This window comes from Macaca fascicularis, chromosome 3 (genome assembly GCF_037993035.2).
Source record: "Macaca fascicularis isolate 582-1 chromosome 3, T2T-MFA8v1.1".
Classification (NCBI taxonomy): Eukaryota; Metazoa; Chordata; class Mammalia; order Primates; family Cercopithecidae; genus Macaca; species Macaca fascicularis.
The window spans coordinates 164,055,549-164,073,644 of NC_088377.1; the positions used below are offsets into that span (position 1 = coordinate 164,055,549).

Genomic DNA, 18,096 nt, shown 5'->3' on the forward strand with positions numbered 1-18,096 from the left:
TTGAGAAAGTTCAAGGTAACATTTTTTTCCATTTATGAATTATGATTTTTGTATTTTATTTAAGAATCTTTGCCTAGCCCTAAGACACAGATTTTTCTCCCAAGTTTTCTAGGTCTACCTATTTTGAGTTAACTTTTATATTATGGGTGAGGTATGAATTAAGGTCAGTAGTTTGCATTTGAATATCCAATAGTTCCAGTACCATCTGTCGGAAAAAAGTATACTTTGCACATTGCCCTTGCACATTCACTGAAAATCAACAGACCATGTATGTGTGTGAGTCTACTTCTGGACTTTCAATAGCATACTATCTTGATTACTGCAGCATTATAAATTTTGAAATCAATGTTAAGATTCCGACGTTGTCCTTTTTAAAAGTTATTTTTGCTATGGTAAATTCTTTGCATTTACATGTAAACTCTATTATCAGGTTAATTTCTAAAAACCAATCATGCTGGAATTTTGACTGAAATAGGTCAATGTAGAGAGAACTGACAACAATATTGAGTCTTCCAAGCCATGAGTACAGTATCTCTCCCTCTATTTAGGTTTTCTTTAATTTTTCTCAGCAACACTTTATACTATTCAGTGTACAGGTTTTACACATCTTTCATCAGGTTGATCCCAAAGTATTTCATATTTTTTGTTGCTATTTTAAATGATATTAATTTCAATTTGATTGTTGCCAGTATGTAGAAATAAATTAATATTTATATATTTATCACAGGGTGTGGTGGCTTATGCCTGTAATCCCAGTATTTTGGGAGGCCCAGGCAGGAGGATCTCTTGAGCCCAAGAATTTAAGAGTAGACTTGGGCAACATAGGGAGATCCTATCTCTGTAAAAGAAAATATAATCTGTGCATGGTGGCACATGCCTCTGGTCCCAGCTACTTGGGATGCTGAGGTGGGAGGATAGCTTGAGCCTGGGAGGTTGAGGCTGCAGTGAGCAGTGATCACACCACTGTCCATCCCTGAGAGGGTAACAGAGTAAGACCCTGTCTCAAAAAAAAAATTATCTAGGATTCTCCAACTTAAATATTATAGTAGAATTTTTTAGATTCCATAAGATTTTCTACTCAGATAATCATGTTACCTGCAAATAAAGATAGTTTTGCTTCTTTCTTTCCAATCTGGATGACTTTAAAAAATCCATTTTTTTTCAGAATCCATGCACTGGCTAGACCATTTGGTACAATTTTGAACAGAAGAAGTGACAGCAGACATCCTTGCCTTGTTTTTGATTTTAGGCAGAAAACATTCAGTCTTTTACCATTAAGTATGTTAGCCGTAGGTTTACCATACATGCCCTTAACTGGTTGTATATAATGTATATTAATAATAGTCCTTCTAATACCTTTATTTACTAATTCTATATTTTGTGTCTTCTCAGTTTTGCTTGGTTGGCTTTTTAATCCTCTTCACTGATCATATTTTACTATTTTTCTATATACTTAAAAAATTTTGACTAGATGCTGGACATAGTGAGTTTTATCTTGTTGATGTCTAGATATTTTTGTATTCCTTTAAATATGCTTGATCTCTGTATTCAAGAATGCACTTAAATTACCTGGAAACAGTTTGACTCATTTGAATGTTGATTTTAATCCCCATTAGGTGATATCAGAGTTGTGTTTATTTTAGGGCTAATTTTTTTCCCATGGCCGAAGCAAAACCTAATGACTACTCTATAGTACTCTACATATGCCCATGAGTTGGTTTTCCACTCTGGGTAATGAAAACTAGAACTACCCCTGATCTTGTGTGTTAGCATTGGAGATTTTCCCCCATAATCCTTTCCTGTGGTCCTTTGTCAGACCTTGGATAGTTTGCTCACATATATGGAATGATCAATACTTAACCGGAGACTCCAGGGAATCATTTGCAAATACCTGTAGCTCTCTCCTCTCTCTCCTTTAGAACTCTGGCCTGAAATCTCTGGCTACCTTGGCCTCCCTGGAATTCCAGCTCTGCCTCTTCAAGTCAGAGAGTCCACTAGGCTCTACTTAGGTTCCTCCTTTCTGGATCATTGCCTGGAAATGCTCTTCTGGCAGTAAGCAGGTACAACTAAAGGGCTTACTTCATTTCTTTTTCATTTCTCAGGAATCACTTTCATTGCTTTATGTTTAATGTCTTGAAAATATTTTTTCCCATTTTTGGGGCCTTTTAAAATTGTTTCGGGTGAGAGGGTAAATATAATCCCCTACTGCTCCATCTTGGACATAAGTAGCTCTTTTTTTTTTTTTTTTTTTTGACCACATTCCCCCATTATAAACAAAATTTCCGTCCCTTCCTTACTTCTAATATAGTTACATCATTTTTCAGGGGTTAGATCTAAATTCAGTATCTACATTACATTAGTTATGAGAATGTCCTAGACAACTGAGACACAGTATTTTCTATGATTACTTTCTGTGCTTTGCTCAATAGTTTGTTCATAATTCATACTTCTATTTATTTTTGATGTTCTCTCTTTATATACTTAATCAAATACAATTCCAAATTCTAGTAAAACTAGTACACAATCTAATTAATACAAATCCAAGCTCTATTCCAAGTGGGTAAATGTCTCAATATGTCAAAATACGTTTTATCAATTTAATCTACGTTGAAGCCTTTTCTGACATGCTCCAGTCAGCATTGATTGCTCTCTAAAATCAACTGGCACTTTGAGGGTCTCAGTTAACCATCACTCTAGTGATTCCTTTCTCTCTCCCATGCTGATTTCTTGTTTCAGGGATTTTTTTTTTTTTTTTTTTTTTTTGAGACACAGTGTCACTCCATCACCCAGGCTGGAGTGCAGTCACGTGATCTCGGCTCACTGCCGCCTCTGCCTCCTGGGTTCAAGTAATTCTCATGCCTCAGCCTCCCAAGTAACTGGGAATATACGCGCTCACCACCATGACCAGCTAATTCTGTATTTTTAGCAGAAACAGGGTTTTACCATGTTGGCTAGGCTGGTCTCAAACTCCTGACCTCAAATAAGCCACCCACCTCAGCCTCCCAAAATGTTGGGATTACAGGTGTGAGCCACCACACCCAGCCAGTTTCAGGGATTTTAGATCCTCTTTGTTTCCACCTGGTTTTGGTAAATTCTACAATTCACCAAAGGGAATATAAAAGGAACATTTTTTTTTAGTGCATGTCTAAAAATATCATTATTCTACCATCACTGTTAATAGAAACTATTGCTGGTACAGAATTCTAGGTTGGAAAGGATAGTTTCTCAGAATTATGAAGTTACTGTTTTCCAGATACCAGTACTGCTCCTCACATCAAAATGAAAGTTGAAGAAAAGGATCTTTTAAAGTTTTGTTCACTGTCTAACACATAGTAGGAGCTCAATAAATATTTGTAGAATAAATCAATGTTGAGAAGTCATTCTAACTCATTGTATAAAATCTGGTTTCTCTTTCTGGAAGATTTTAGGGTTTTTTTAATCATTAAGTTTCTGAAAATTCATGAAATGTATTTATAAAACCATCAGTTCTCCTGAGACTCGCTTATTATCATGAGAACAGCATGGGGGAACCTCCCCCACGATCCAATCACCTCCACCTGGTCCCGCCCTTGACACTTGGGGATTGTTACAATTCAAGGTGAGATTTGGGTGGGGACACAGAACCAAACCATATCAGGATTGTAAAGTACATATTTAGAGAAATTATCCAAAGATGATGTGCGTATAAGAGAAATAGAGAAACAAAACTTTAAGAGAGGACAGGAAACTAAAATGATACTAATACAAAATGAATACAATGAATGACGTGGACAGCGCTGTCCATTATTATGTAGTTGTAGTTTTTGGGTGGTAGTGTGGGGGATTGAAGTCCCCTGGTGAGTGGCTCTGATTACTCTAACTCGATATAGCAATCCCATGTCAATGTCAGTGACTGATTGAGGCATCCAGTGCACAGAATTTCTCTGGCTGCTGGTTTTGATTCAAAACCAGGCTCATGAGATATAAAAAAATAGTTTCCTAGATCTTCTAAGGAAACTTTTTATGATCTTAAGAGAAAACTACAGAAAAATACAGCTTCTATGACTTCCTTTGGGCACTGGCATGTATGAATGTGAGGCCAAGAAATTCTGCAGGCTTAATGGCTAAGGTGTGAGATAAAGAAAAAAAAAATAAAAAAATTATGTTATCTTACTACCAGTCTGGGGATGAAGCTATCCCATGAAAGAGAACAGCACTGTGAGAATCACAAAGAAAGAGAGCTGTGGCTACTGAATAAAGCTTGTCTTAAAGCTTGCCTGCTTGAGACCTGCAGGCAAGTGAGCATACAAATTTATTTATTGTTTAAAACAGTTTGAGGTAGAATTTCTATTGCTTGCAGTTGAAATCATTGATATAATAATGGGGACTTATTTAGTTACTAATATAGATATCTAAATGAATGATGGCTGGGTCTCAACGGTAGCAAAAAAGAGGGAAATTACACTGATTTTCATTGAAAGATATATAAAATACATTTAAAGGATTCTATACAACCTAAGAGACAACACTTTGTTTGTTTGTTTTTGGTTGTTTTGTTTTTGTTTTTTTTGAGACAGAGTCTTGTCACCCAAGCTGGAGTGCAGTGGTGTAATCAGAGCTCACTGTAGCACTGACCTCCCAGCCTCAAGTGATCCTCCCACATCACCCTCTGGAATAACTGGGACCACAGGCACACACCACCACACCCAGGTAATTTTTTTGTTTTTCTTTTTTGTGGAGATGGGGTCTCGCTACATTGCCTAGGCTGGTCTTGGACTCCTGGGCTCAAGCAACCTTCCCTCCTAAAGTGCTGGGATTATAGGTGTGAGCCACCGCACCTGGCTAACGCAAAGCTTTCAACAACAGCAAATGCAGAAACACATCTCTACAAATGCAAAAGAATTTTTTATGTCTTCCTTTTGTTTATAAACTCAAAAATCATTTCAGGCAGAGAATTCAATCTTAACTCTGTAAGTTGAATTGAGCTATGTTATCTACAACAGTGTTTCCTAATGTAAATTTACTGGCCTTTTGAGCAGAATAATTCTCCAGTGTGGGACTGTCTCATGTACTGCACTTTTAAACCCAGCACTAAATGACTGTCCCTACTCCTGGTTATCGTGACAATGAAAATCGTACCTCATTCACTTACCCTAAGGTAGTGCTGCCAGCCCCAGTTGAAAAATCACTAATGTAGGGGAACAGATTCATAGTATATACTATGAGATTTTCTCCTTTCAATATCATTTAAAAAATCACAGAGTCTAAGACCTTTATATTATCAGAAAACATAACAAAAAGGAATAATAATGAGGCAATAAGGTATCAGGAAGAATAAGAAGATAAGGAAACAGAGTCTCAGCATAGTCACACAGCATTCATATGGTTAAATAAAATATTTTTGCGAGCATATTCACTAAGTTTATTTTTTAAATAAGTGCACATGAAATGGTTCCAAATCACATGCATGCAACATGGCAGACAGGTTAGAAGACACAATACTTTATGTGATGACATTTTATAGGCCTAATAAGAGAGAGAAAGAAAATATATTGGCATATTTCTGTTTTTAATCATTAAGGTCTGTTGAATTAACTATAACCAGGAGAAAAGAAATATTATCAAGGTATTTATCTTTTACTCTGTAAATGTTTGAAATGTTTCTTAGTATTGGTGGCTTTTTTTTTTTTTTTTTTCTTGAGACAAGGTCTCAATGCTCTCGTCCAGGCTGGAGTGCAGTGGTGTGATCACAGCTCACTGCAGCCTCAACCTCCCCAGAATCAGGTGATCCTCCCACCTCTGCCTCCTGAGCAGCTGAGACTATAGACATGCACCACTATGTCTGGCTGGTTAAGTTTTGTGTTTTTTATAGAGATGGGGTTTCACCATTTTGCCCTGTCTGGTCTTGAACTCCTGGTCTCAAGTGATCCACCCCACAAGGCCTCCCAAAGTGTTGGGATTACAGGCATGAGCCTCTGATACAGGCTGATACAGCCTCTGATACAGGCTGATAGCTAAGTTTTTGAGCAAGGAATGGTGCTAGGTGCTGTGACCTGTGTTCTCACAGAATGTAAATAAAAAGATAACTAATGACTTTAAAGCTATGTGGGTTATAAGTGACAAGAAAATAGTACAGACAATAAATGCTCAAAGACTTCAGAATACTCTTTGCTGGAATAATTGAGAAAGGCTCCACTGTGGAGGTGAGACTTGAGGGCTCCTTATCTGGTAACACAGAGAGCAGGAGAAACAGTCACCAGAGCTGGGGGAAGAGACTATGCAAGAATGAGAAATGCAAAAGGCAAGTAAGAGGTGCAATGGATATTGGAGGGGGAATGGCTAACCTAAATAAGTACAGGAGACTGATACGCTGAGAAGCAGACCACAGACTGAAGAGTGTGGATCTTCCCCTGCAGGCAATGGAGGGCTACTGATGATCTTGAGCACTAGCAGAATGATACAAAGAACAATTTGTGGGGGAAGTAAGGGTTGAGTGAAGTATGAAAAGAAATATTTATATTAATGAATAAAATATATATACCTGAAATGGCTTATCTGATTTTCTAAAAGGGAAGAGAGTCTCTCTTTTATCTCCTCAAATCTTTCTTTTTCTTCCACTGAAACAGTCCCAATTCCATCAGGTCTGAAAAAAAAAAAATCAGAATCAATAATTTATATTGATTGAGCATTTACTTTTATATGTTTAATACCTTTATATATATATATATATATTTTAAAATCCAAGGAAAAGTTCACTGTATACATGTTAATTGTGTTTACAGTGGAAACTTACTGGATATATTTGCAGCCATTTGCTTTATATTTTGACCCAGAATGAATGGAATGGAATTATTCTCTTTTAGACAGTCTTCAAGGTAAAAGATTACAATAAATATTTTCCAGATCTACCAAAACAATGACTAGTCCTTGAAAATGGCAGTGAAAAGTGTTTTATAGTAGTACCAAACATTTGACCAACCAAGTGAAATCCTCTGAATGAAGATATTATTAAAAAATAATGAAGGTAAGGTAAAATGTCTTAACTGCTTCTCTTCTAAATAATAATTCTGCTAACACAGAACTGGAGATTTAATTGTTGTAGGAAACATAAAAATTCTGGATACATGTAGAAGTTCACTGCCCTTTTTGTTTGCTTAAATATATAGGCCTATGAATAAAAATAAATATTAGAATTAAAATATACAGGGAAGAAAGAAAGCTATGTTTCTTTTCAAGATTTTTGTGTTTAAATATTCCTGTGAAAGCAACGTGAGTTCCATCAGAATTTTACAAAGCAGCTATGAAGACTGAAAAAAAATCTTATTTTACTAAGATTAGGATTAAAAATGTAAAATATATCAAATAACAGAAATTTATAATTTATTCTGTATCAATTTAGGTATCCGGTTGTACAGCAATCATCTAAAATCTTGAACATAGAAATCTTAACTGTCTTGTTAATGCAGAGGAAAAAAAGTATGAATCTCATATTCACTTCAAAACCTGTTTATATATTTTAACAACAAAATAAGCCTTTTGCACTTGATAATTAACACCAATCATTTCCTACCTTATTAGTTTGTTTATTTATTTGTTTATTTATTTATTGAGACAGAGTTTTGCTCTTGTTGCCCAGGCTGCAGTGCAACGGCACGATCTTGGCTCACTGCAACCTCCGCCTCCTGGGTTCAAGCAATTCTCCTGCCTCAGCCTCCCTAGTAGCTGGGATTACAGGCACCTGCCATCATGCTTGGCTAATTTTTGTATTTTTAGTAGAGACGGGGTTTCACACTGTTGGTCAGGCTGGTCTCGAACTCCTGACCTAAAGTGATATGCCCACCTTGGCCTCCCAAAGTGCTGGGATTACAGGTGTGAGCCACCGTGCCCAGCTTAGCTTATTTCTCTAAAGATTATATTTTAATTCCCAAAGACTTGTGCATTTATCATTCCAATGTACTAACTGTAATGGTTACATATAAAATAGGTAGAAACAGGAATTATTGAAAACAAAGAAAAATGAATGCTTAAAATAACTTTCCTGGCCGGGCGCGGTGGCTCACGCCTGTAATCCCAGCACTTTGGGAGGCCGAGGCGGGCGGATCACAAGGTCTGGAGATCGAGACCACGGTGAAACCCCGTCTCTACTAAAAAAAAAAAATACAAAAAATTAGCCGGGCGCGGTTGTGGGCGCCTGTAGTCCCAGCTATTCGGGAGGCTGAGGCAGGAGAATGGCGTGAACCCGGGAGGCGGAGCTTGCAGTGAGCCGAGATCGCGCCACTGCACTCCAGCCTGGGCAACAGAGCGAGACTCTGTCTCAAAAAAAAAAAAAAAAAAAAAAAATAACTTTCCTAACAAGATTTTTATTTGTTCCTTTATATATATACATATAATCATATGTATGTGCATGTATACATATGTTTGATGCTTGTTAACTAGTCAATGAGGACGAAAGCAATTAATTTTAAACTTATACCTGAATTATACTGACATAATGACCTCTCAGTCAAATCAAAGTATCATTTAAGTACGAGAATATTTTTCCAATATAGAGTACATAATTTTTACTTCAGAGACTCACATGCTGCTGGAATTTACGCTTTGAAAAACATTTCTTACAATATTTTATTCCTAAATAGGGAAACATTAATTTCATACACAGAATAATAAATCAATCACATTTATTCCATCTGAATTCATTTTGAATGTTAACTATGGAAAAATTAATGGCCAAATATTAGTCTTTCAAGTATTTTTAGGAAGGAGAAAAAGTCTAATGCATAAATTACAAAGCAGTGAACTATGAGTGAATCCTAATATTTTACATTTATTTAATAATGGATTTTTCACATATTACTTTAGAATCAATTCCTGTTGAGCGAATGTTAATACAAAATACAAACTTTAACCTATGAATAATTATGCACTGATAATGATCACAAAAGTTCAACTGGGAAATTCTGTTTAAATCATTAATTGGGAATTTGGGTATTCAGACAAAAACTATCCCTAAATTACATTATTATGTAGACAACAATAAAAACTCATACCATAATGTTACAGGTGATTATTTCACTGAATATGCTTATGCAAATTGATAAAAAGAGAAAATAACTTATCTTTATTATTCTGCTGATTTGACATAATCTTTTGGCTTAGCTACCTGACAGGCGCTACATAGTTAAATATGAGTAAACGTTTCTATTTGGTTCAACTGTCAAATGAGATAGTCATCCACGGTGATAGTGTAAGTTGTCCCATCATATTAGACTTCACTGTGGCACACTGCCTGCTTGACAGAATGGAGCCAGGGGGTCAGGTGATGACAAGTGAGAAAGGTAAGTCAGGGGAAGCTTACTTGTGTCAACCTTCACTAAGAAAAGAATGTTATATAGAGTGAAGGACCACCATTTTACTGAGTTTATCACTAAATTAGGTACAAATCTGACAGGTTAAATTCCATGTTTAGCAATTTGGACTTGCCTTTGTTTACACATCCTTATTTTAGTATATATACAAGATTAAGTACTGAATATTAGGAATATGAAGCAGCCTTCTATATCTAAATTATGGGTAATAAATGGTAACTTTGCAGTAGTCAACTCTAAAGGTAACATTTCCTCCTACAATAATTCTTCCTGACAAATGCAAATACTTTCCATATCATCAACATCTTGTCATTGTAATTATTAAAACAAACATAATGATGAACACTTATAGAATTTTAAATGCATGTCTGATAATTTGTACTGGCTATTTTATGTGTAGAATAACACATAAAGCCCACAGCAATCCTGTCTCCTTTCCAAAACAGAAGGCTGCTGAGGCTCAGGGAGGTTAGGTTAATTCTCCAAGGTCACACCGCTGACAAACGCAGGAGCCTGGACTTGAACCTAGGTCTCTTGCCCTCCGAGGACAATGCTCTTGCTCTTATCCTTCCTCTCTTTCTGCTATATTTTGACAGAAAATAATAAGGAGCAATAGAAAACCAATTAAACCATGAAAATTACATTTGAAAAGCAATAATGGACTATTTTGAATATCCTTACATTAGACATTTTCTATCTGACTTGTCTAAGGTGGAGACTTTAAAAACCAATGACATTGAAAATATAACGCTTACCATTGAATCAGCAAGTTAGTTAAAGAAGACCCTAAGAAAGGAAGTCCTAAACCTTGCTCTTTCATACATTCTAAAGTATGTTTTTACAAAAGCCTTGAGAGAAATTTAAACCAGTTATATTTTATGAATGTTTGTTTAGTAGACTAAGAGTATTCGAGATTTAAAAATTATTGTTCATATAAGCTCAGTTTATAAATTCATTCCTGCCAGCTCTACCTTCAAAACACACCCAGAACCTGACCTTCCTTCACCATATCCACCACTGATCCACTGACCCCAGCCACCATCAGCTTATCCCTGAGTATGTAGGCAGCCTCTTGGTCTTTCTCCTTCAGCGCTTTCTTTGTCAGAGAACTGGCCACACATTACTCTGAGCCTCTTCAAGCATGAGTCATTTTTACAGTACTCCTTGACTCAAATGTTGTAATGGTAGCACACAAGGTAAAAGTCAAAGCCTTTATAATGGTCTATTAGCCCCGCTTCCCACAATCTGACCTTATCTACCCCCTTACTTGCCCTGTTCCCCTCCACTCAAGCCATGCTGGCCTCCTAGCTAGTCTTTAAACACAGGAAGCAAGCTCCAGCCTCAAGGCCTTTGCAAGTGCTGCTGCTTCTGCCTGAGAGCGCTTTCTCTATGTGTACACAAAATTATATATGCACACATGCACACCTGGCTTGCTTGCTCACTTTCTTCTGGTATCTACTTACATGACTCGCGATTAGTGAGGTTATCTTCAACCATCCTATATGAAGGTGTGTTTCCCATTCCCATAGACCTTTTTCTCAATATGTTTTATTGATGGCCACTGTACATATGGCTGCCACCTAACATGATACATTTATCTATTTGGTTACTGTCTGCTTCCTTTGTGATGTATCTCTAGTGCCAGAATACCAGCTGGCATATTGTTGATATTTAACACATACATGCTGAGGAAATGAATGAGTGATATATGCAATATAAAAAATTACTTAACATGATAAGAATTCATGAATTAGTAATATGACAAGGGTATATTAGAATAGGGTATAAATTATTGGAACATTTTTATTTTATTTTTTAATTTTGAGATGGAGTTTCCCTCTGTCACCCAGGCTGGAGTGCAGTGGTGCAATTTCAGCTCACTGCAACCTCCGCCTCTCAGGTTCAAGCGATTCTCCTGCCTCAGCCTCCCAAGTAGTTGGGATTACAGGTGCGCGCCACCACGCCTGGCTAATTTTGTATATTTTTAGCAGAGATGAGGTTTCAAGTTGGCCAGGCTGGTCTCGAACTCCTGGCCTCAGGGGATCCACCCCCCGTCAGCCTCCCAAAGTGCTGGGATTTCAGGGGAGAGCCACCATGCTCAGCTTGTAACATTTTTATTATGTGATAGTTGCTAAAATAGAACATTTCGTGAAAAGCAAACAGAAGTGGGAACTGTAGTTAAGTGCACTGGGTAAAAAGATCTCTGATTAAAGTTAGTATGTATTAACACTTAGCAGAAAATCTTCGGTGTTTAATTCTACTTTAATTAATAGTAAAATAATTTACTTTAAATCTTAAGAATAGAATTTTTCTCCTTAGATATAAGTAAACATAATCATGCCGCTTTGACATCGATAGTCTGTTAAAATGTGGTTATTTAAAATTGTAACATAAAAGACAAATTTTCTCATTCGAATGTTAAGTGGGACTTAAGTCTATGATGATAATTAAATATTAACGTGGTTCTGATGAGAAGAAAGGGTAGTCTTATGTATCAAGATTTACTATTCTCATTTTTTTCTGGGGCCTGTAGTTATTGAAGTTACATGATTTCAATAAAAATAGGGTGCTCTGTGAAAAAGGCTTAAGATATGAACAAATTATAAAACACAGATGAAAATAGATACACTTCTTTTAATTACAGATAAAGTCAAACAAGTTATGACATAAACCTTCTATCTGGTCTTAAACAATAAGCAACTGAACACCAAATGCAGTTGTGTGCTAATTTACCTCAAAGATTCTTAAAAAACAGAATTTGTACAACAGAACCTTCTGCCGCTGAGGCCTGATCTTAACATATTCCTGTGGGTCACATTCTGTTTTCAGAGAAGCCATCACACACACGTACATCCCCCTGCAAGCTGCATACAAATGTGTGTACACAAACACAGACAATACTTTTTGAAAGGTAGATTCATCTAAAAAATAGTTGATAAGGCCTCTACATACATACTTACTTAAATTTCTCCATGAACTAAGCAATTTTGTAACTTGCTTAGTTCATCAGTCTGGCAGATTACTGCATTCTAAAACAAATGCAAAAACTCTTTTATATGTATTGAACATCCTGATTATCAATTCCTCCTGTAACAAGTGTGACATGAGCTCCAAATTGAAAAAGATATTTTTAAAGAAAAAGTCAGGAATGAGAGGATTAAACAGCATTACTCATCCTAATCCATTTTCTATGATTTCTGATGGTTTCTGAGGTAAAACAAATTAAAAATTTAGTTTCTATAAAGGTAAAAAACAACTACACTATAGGGTAAGAAATATCTAAGAAAAAGAGTACAAAACTGGGCAGCAGAATCAGGCATTTGAGCAGAAGAGAAAATATCAATGAGGAAATCTGCTTAAATATTCAGATCTGTGCAAACTTACTGCTTTACTTCCCTTGTTCGAACAGTTTGTATTCACACATTTTATAGTTCCCTTTTCCAGTATAATAAAAAATTTCAGAGACTTGTAACACCAATAAAAACTAATTTTGACATGTTTAATATCCATTCCTTTGGAGTAAATTTGAGTAAAGATGAATTAATGGCTTTCAACATTTTCCAAAACACATTGTAAGGAACAATGACCTTCAGGGATGCCCAGATATTTTATAAACAATGCAAATTACACAACCCTTTTAGAGGTTCACAGGACAATCACAGCATATGAAGGGGTCTGAGAAGCCTGATAGTAAAGAAATCTGTTTAACTTTGTTTAAATAGCACTTCCAAAATTATGTAGTCATATCTGCCCACATTCCTACTTAAAATTCATTATTTAGTGCTGATGAGCATCCATTCTATTACTTAATGAAAACTATACCATCTTCTAGAGTTACTTTGTTCAATCACTTTTATCACCTGGACAGCTTCTAGATATGTGAGGGATAAATGTGTTTATAATCCCCAGGCTTTATAATCTCTAGGACTCTGCATATTGCCTGGTATACAGTGCTTAGCAAGCTTGTGGGTTGAATAAAGACACCAGGGTTAACACTGTATAGCAAAGTATAGTTAAATTAATGAGACATTAAATTAAATTAATTTGGTTAAATTTATTTTAAATGTTCCCCCACCCCATCTCCAACTCATCAGGTAAGTTTGTCCTGGAAATCTGGTGGTTTGTTGTAAAAGATTATTTCACAAGCAATGCGTGGGCAACTGACAAAGTTCGTGGTGCTTTTGAGTTTCTTACAGGCTTCTTTTCACCTGCCTCTGCTATGAGGAATGCATGACATCTTAGCTTCCTCTAGGGAAAGTGAGAAGAGGAGAGACACCTAGAGGGTGGTATTTCTGAATTGTCAATTCTGCCTGCAACACAGCAGGTAAAAGTCACTTTGCACTTCGTGTATTTCCCACCAATATCCATTTGTGAACAGAATGGAAAGGAGGGGATGTCACAGCACGAGAATAAGAAATGACGAAAGATGATGAGGAAGAAAACAACAATCCCTTCTTTTTTGTTTCCTAACCTATACTACCTCCTATTGTTTGAATCAAATGATGCATCATTTGGATGGTCACATATTACACACTCAGTGCCCTTTTACTTCCCCTCTAATTTTAAATATCCAGAAGAAATTATGTCTTTATATGATCATTGAGATATAAGAAACAGATTTTCTATGAGAAAATATTTTAAAGGATGAGATTCTGAAATATGTTCTTATCTTTTTACAAACACTCCCTCCTTCCTTGTCTGGATTTTGCACTGCATTCTAATTTCCTTGGATGTTTATTTACAAAAGGCTAGATACCACTATGGTGAAAGCAATCATCTGACTCTATGAAGATCGAAGATCGTATTACCTCATTTTTGTGTTAGGGTGGTGATGAATAGACCAAGGACCAAAACGTGCTTGATAACTGGCCTCTCCTGGGACCAAACAAACAAATAAGAAAACTTTCTTGGACTATTCTAAACTGAAATAACTGCTATACATAATTCTAGAATTCAAGAGAAAGAAATACCAAGAGCAATTTAAAGAGAATTAAAGTTGGTATAGAGGTTCTCTGATACAAATATCACCCTCTGCCCTATACCTAATATTTTTTAAAAACAACATACATTGTAACTAAAGGACTTCATATATATCATACTGTGAGAAGAGAAATTTGGAAAAATAAAGACCAAAATGAAAATTTCCTATAAATATGCCAACCAGAAATAACTGAAATATTATTTTTTAAATATAATTATAATTTATTTCTCTAAATATAGATGTATTATACATTCTGATTCATAATTTGATTGTTTTAATGAATGGTAAACTTAAAAAATATAATTTAAAAATTCTAATTTATAATGAAATAATTATATTTCAATATATGGATGTGCTATAATTTACTAATCCAATTATCCATTATTTAGAAATGTAGGCATTTTTCTTCCATTTTTTGCTATCATAGATAGTGCTTAAATATTTAATTAATCTTATAATGTATATGTTTAACCCATATCCAAATGTTTTCTTAGGATAAATTCCTAAAGGTATATTGCTAGCTTAAATGCTTATTTTTGGGTATTCGATACATATTGCAAAGTTGGTTTTTTAGAAAGCACTTATCAACTTATACTCTGGCCTGCAGTGCATGAAATTATTAATTTCCCTGAAACCTCACCAACTGTAGTGTTTATCATTCATTACAATCATTTCCAATTTTATACACTAAAAGGGGATCTGTTTTACTATATTAATTTCTATGATGGAAAATGATGCTATCTTGCTGGTTATGTAGGGCCTTTATCATGTGCCATAAAAATAATTGCAGTTGATTAATTTAAAAACATTTAATTTTAAACTTACTTAAGAAGGTCCATAATATATCACCTACAAAATTTGTAAACAGATGGTGCAATGTCATTCACTTATTTACTCAATCAATATTTATGGACCACTTGGTCAGGTCATGGGATACAATGTAAGCACAACAGAAATGGTTTCTGTCCCAATAGAGTTTATAGTAGGAAAATGTATACAAAATGAAAATTAGACAATAAGTATACAATTACATTTAAGAAGGGCAAAAGTATAAAGGTCTGATCTAGTTTGGAATGTCAGAGAAGGATTCAGTTTAGAAATGATATTTAACCTGAAATGTGATGAATGAGCAGCAGTTATTTAGGTGAAACCTGAAGCAGAAGGCAGTTTGAGGAGGGGCCCAGGATGTTTTCCATAAAGATGTCCAAATAATGTTTTAAATGCAAATTTTCATGTGACTTCTGCTTCCAGTATGGTGGACTAACTTGATACTCCCCAAATCCTTATTCACTACGAAACACCTAAGTACTGCATAAGCCACAACAATTATATGTTAAATGTTGTCCAGCTCTTACAATAAAGTAAAATAGTTCTCCCAAGGGTGGGCTAACAAAACAAATGAATCTGATGAAAGCAGAGAAGGGGCAAATACGAACAACATGGCTGCCTTGGTGGTAAATATCAATACTGAGAAAGCTTTACAGCTGTGTCCAAGGGAATGGATCACTGGGTCATAGACCTAATTTGGAACTGCTAAGCCTGAGATGCCTGCATAAAAATGGGACCCTTGAATGGGTGATAGTATCAGTGAACAGACAATGCACTCCCTAACATCAAGGAAGAACAAGAACAAGTCCTCTTTAGAGGGAAGCATTCTGAGCCCAGGCCTGATAAGAATTCCCACAGATTAATCTCAAGTATAAATGATTATTACCAAAAAATGCTAGTTGCATTAAAAAAAAATAATAAACAAGTGACCATGGCAAAAATGTCACCAGAAACAATAGAAAATTCAGTTATTTGAAAGATAATATGAAATAATTACAAAAGATCTAAGGAAACAAAAAATGGAATCAAACCAAGAAAGGAAAAAGATATTCAGAAGTAATCAAGCAGAGTTGAAAAAGAATCAGAATTTCCAGGACTAAAGAATTTGTTAATTGAAATTAACAAATCAATAAGTGGGTGAAACAGTAGATGTCGCAGCTAAAGAGAGAACTGAAGTAAAGGTTGGCAAACTGTGGCCCATCACCTGCTTTTGTCAATATAATTTTGTTGGGACAAGCCACACTCATTCATTTATATATTGTCCATGACTGCTTCTGCACAGCAATGGCAGAGTTGTATAGTTATAACAGAGACTATATGGTCAAAAATAGTTACAAGATTTTGTATAGGTACAAAGCCCAAAATAGTTGCCATGTTTACTGTAGAGCCCTTCACAATATTCTCCAACACAACTAGAATACAGAATTAAAAACATTACACAGGATGTAGCTGGAAAAATACATAGATAGAATACATGTTAGAGACATTAAAAGAGATAGAAGATAAAATGCCTAGTACATGGGTAATTGGAGTTTCAAATGAGAAGAAAAAGATTGTAGAAGAGACGATATTTAAAGAGATAATGCTATTCCAGAACTAATGACAAATATAAATCTTTATATTCCAATCAGGGTAAATAAAAAGAAATGCACACTTACACGATATCATGGCAGGTAGATCAGAAATTCATATATGTCCCAATCACAATAAATTAAAATAAATCCGTACAAAGAAACCTTATACTGTACTTATAAAAAGTACAAAACAATCTTTTTAAAAAAAATCATCCAGAGGAAAAAGAGGAATCATCCTTAAAAGACTAGCATTTGTACTGCCAAGAGCCTTTTTTGTTGTTGTTTTGTTTTGTTTTTTTAAGATGGAGTCTCGCTCTGTCACCAGGCTGGAGTGTAGTGGCGCCATCTCAACTCACTGCAACCTCCGCCTCCCAGGATCCAGCGATTCTCCTGCCTCAGCCTCTTGAGTAGCTGGGACTACAGGTGCACGGCACCATGCCTACTAAGTTTTGTATTTTTTAGTAGAGATGGGGTTTCACCATATTGGCCAGGCTGGTCTTAAACTCCTGACCTGGTGATCCGCCCACCTCGGCCGCCCAAAGTGCTAGGATTACAGGTGTGAGCCACCGCATCCGGCCTGCCAAGAGCCTTTGTAATGACAACAAAGAAAATCAGAAGAAAATGAATATCTTCAAAGTTCTAAGAGAAAATAACTATCAACCTAGCGCTGTATAACTAGCAAAACTTTCTTTGAAAAATTAGGATGAAATAAAAGAAATTCCCGATAACAATTCACAGTGTATCGGAGACCATTTATAGGAAAGTCCAAAGAACATTCTTCAGAAAAAAGGAAAATTGTTTCTAAATCTAAGGAAGTACTGAATACAAAATAATATTTAATTCATAAGTTTTGGGAAAAAAGGATATAACTAAAATACCACACAATTTAAGCATGTAGGCCAGAAAGGGGGTGACTGGAGGGTAATATTCTAAGAACTCTGAACTACCCAGGAGGAGAAATTTGCTGATTAGCGTAAGACTTTAAAATTTCAGCAACATGCCTGGTAAATCTCAAATGCAATTGTTGGAAAATATTAACTGTTAAGAGAAAAAAAAAATAGAATTCAAGAAAATAACTTCAATTAAACAAAAAGTATACCAATAAAAAGGAAACAAAAAGTTTATAGAACATGAGCCAAAAAAGAAAGCCTAAAATAAAATGGTAGAAATGGATTTACTTTTATTAATATGTGATTTACTTTTATCAACTACATGATAAATGTAAGTGGAACAAACTAATTAAAAGACAGAAAAAGTCATATTGAAAAACTAAATCAAAATCTAGGTTACTATTTATAACACACTAAAATACGGCCGGGCACGGTGGCTCACGTCTGTAATCCCAGCACTTTGAGAGGCCAAGGTGGGC

General features: G+C 35.5%; 1 protein-coding gene across 9 annotated transcripts in view; it reads right to left on the bottom strand.

Moving 5' to 3' along the window:
• CADPS2 (calcium dependent secretion activator 2) overlaps positions 1-18,096 on the bottom strand; it is a 573,333-nt gene that overhangs the window by 132,536 nt on the left and 422,701 nt on the right. For all 9 annotated transcript variants that reach the window (XM_045388493.3, XM_045388491.3, XM_065542514.2 and 6 more), the window contains exon 14: positions 6,521-6,622. In XM_045388493.3, the coding sequence (XP_045244428.1) occupies positions 6,521-6,622 (102 nt within the window). The remainder of the gene's footprint in view (positions 1-6,520; positions 6,623-18,096) is intronic.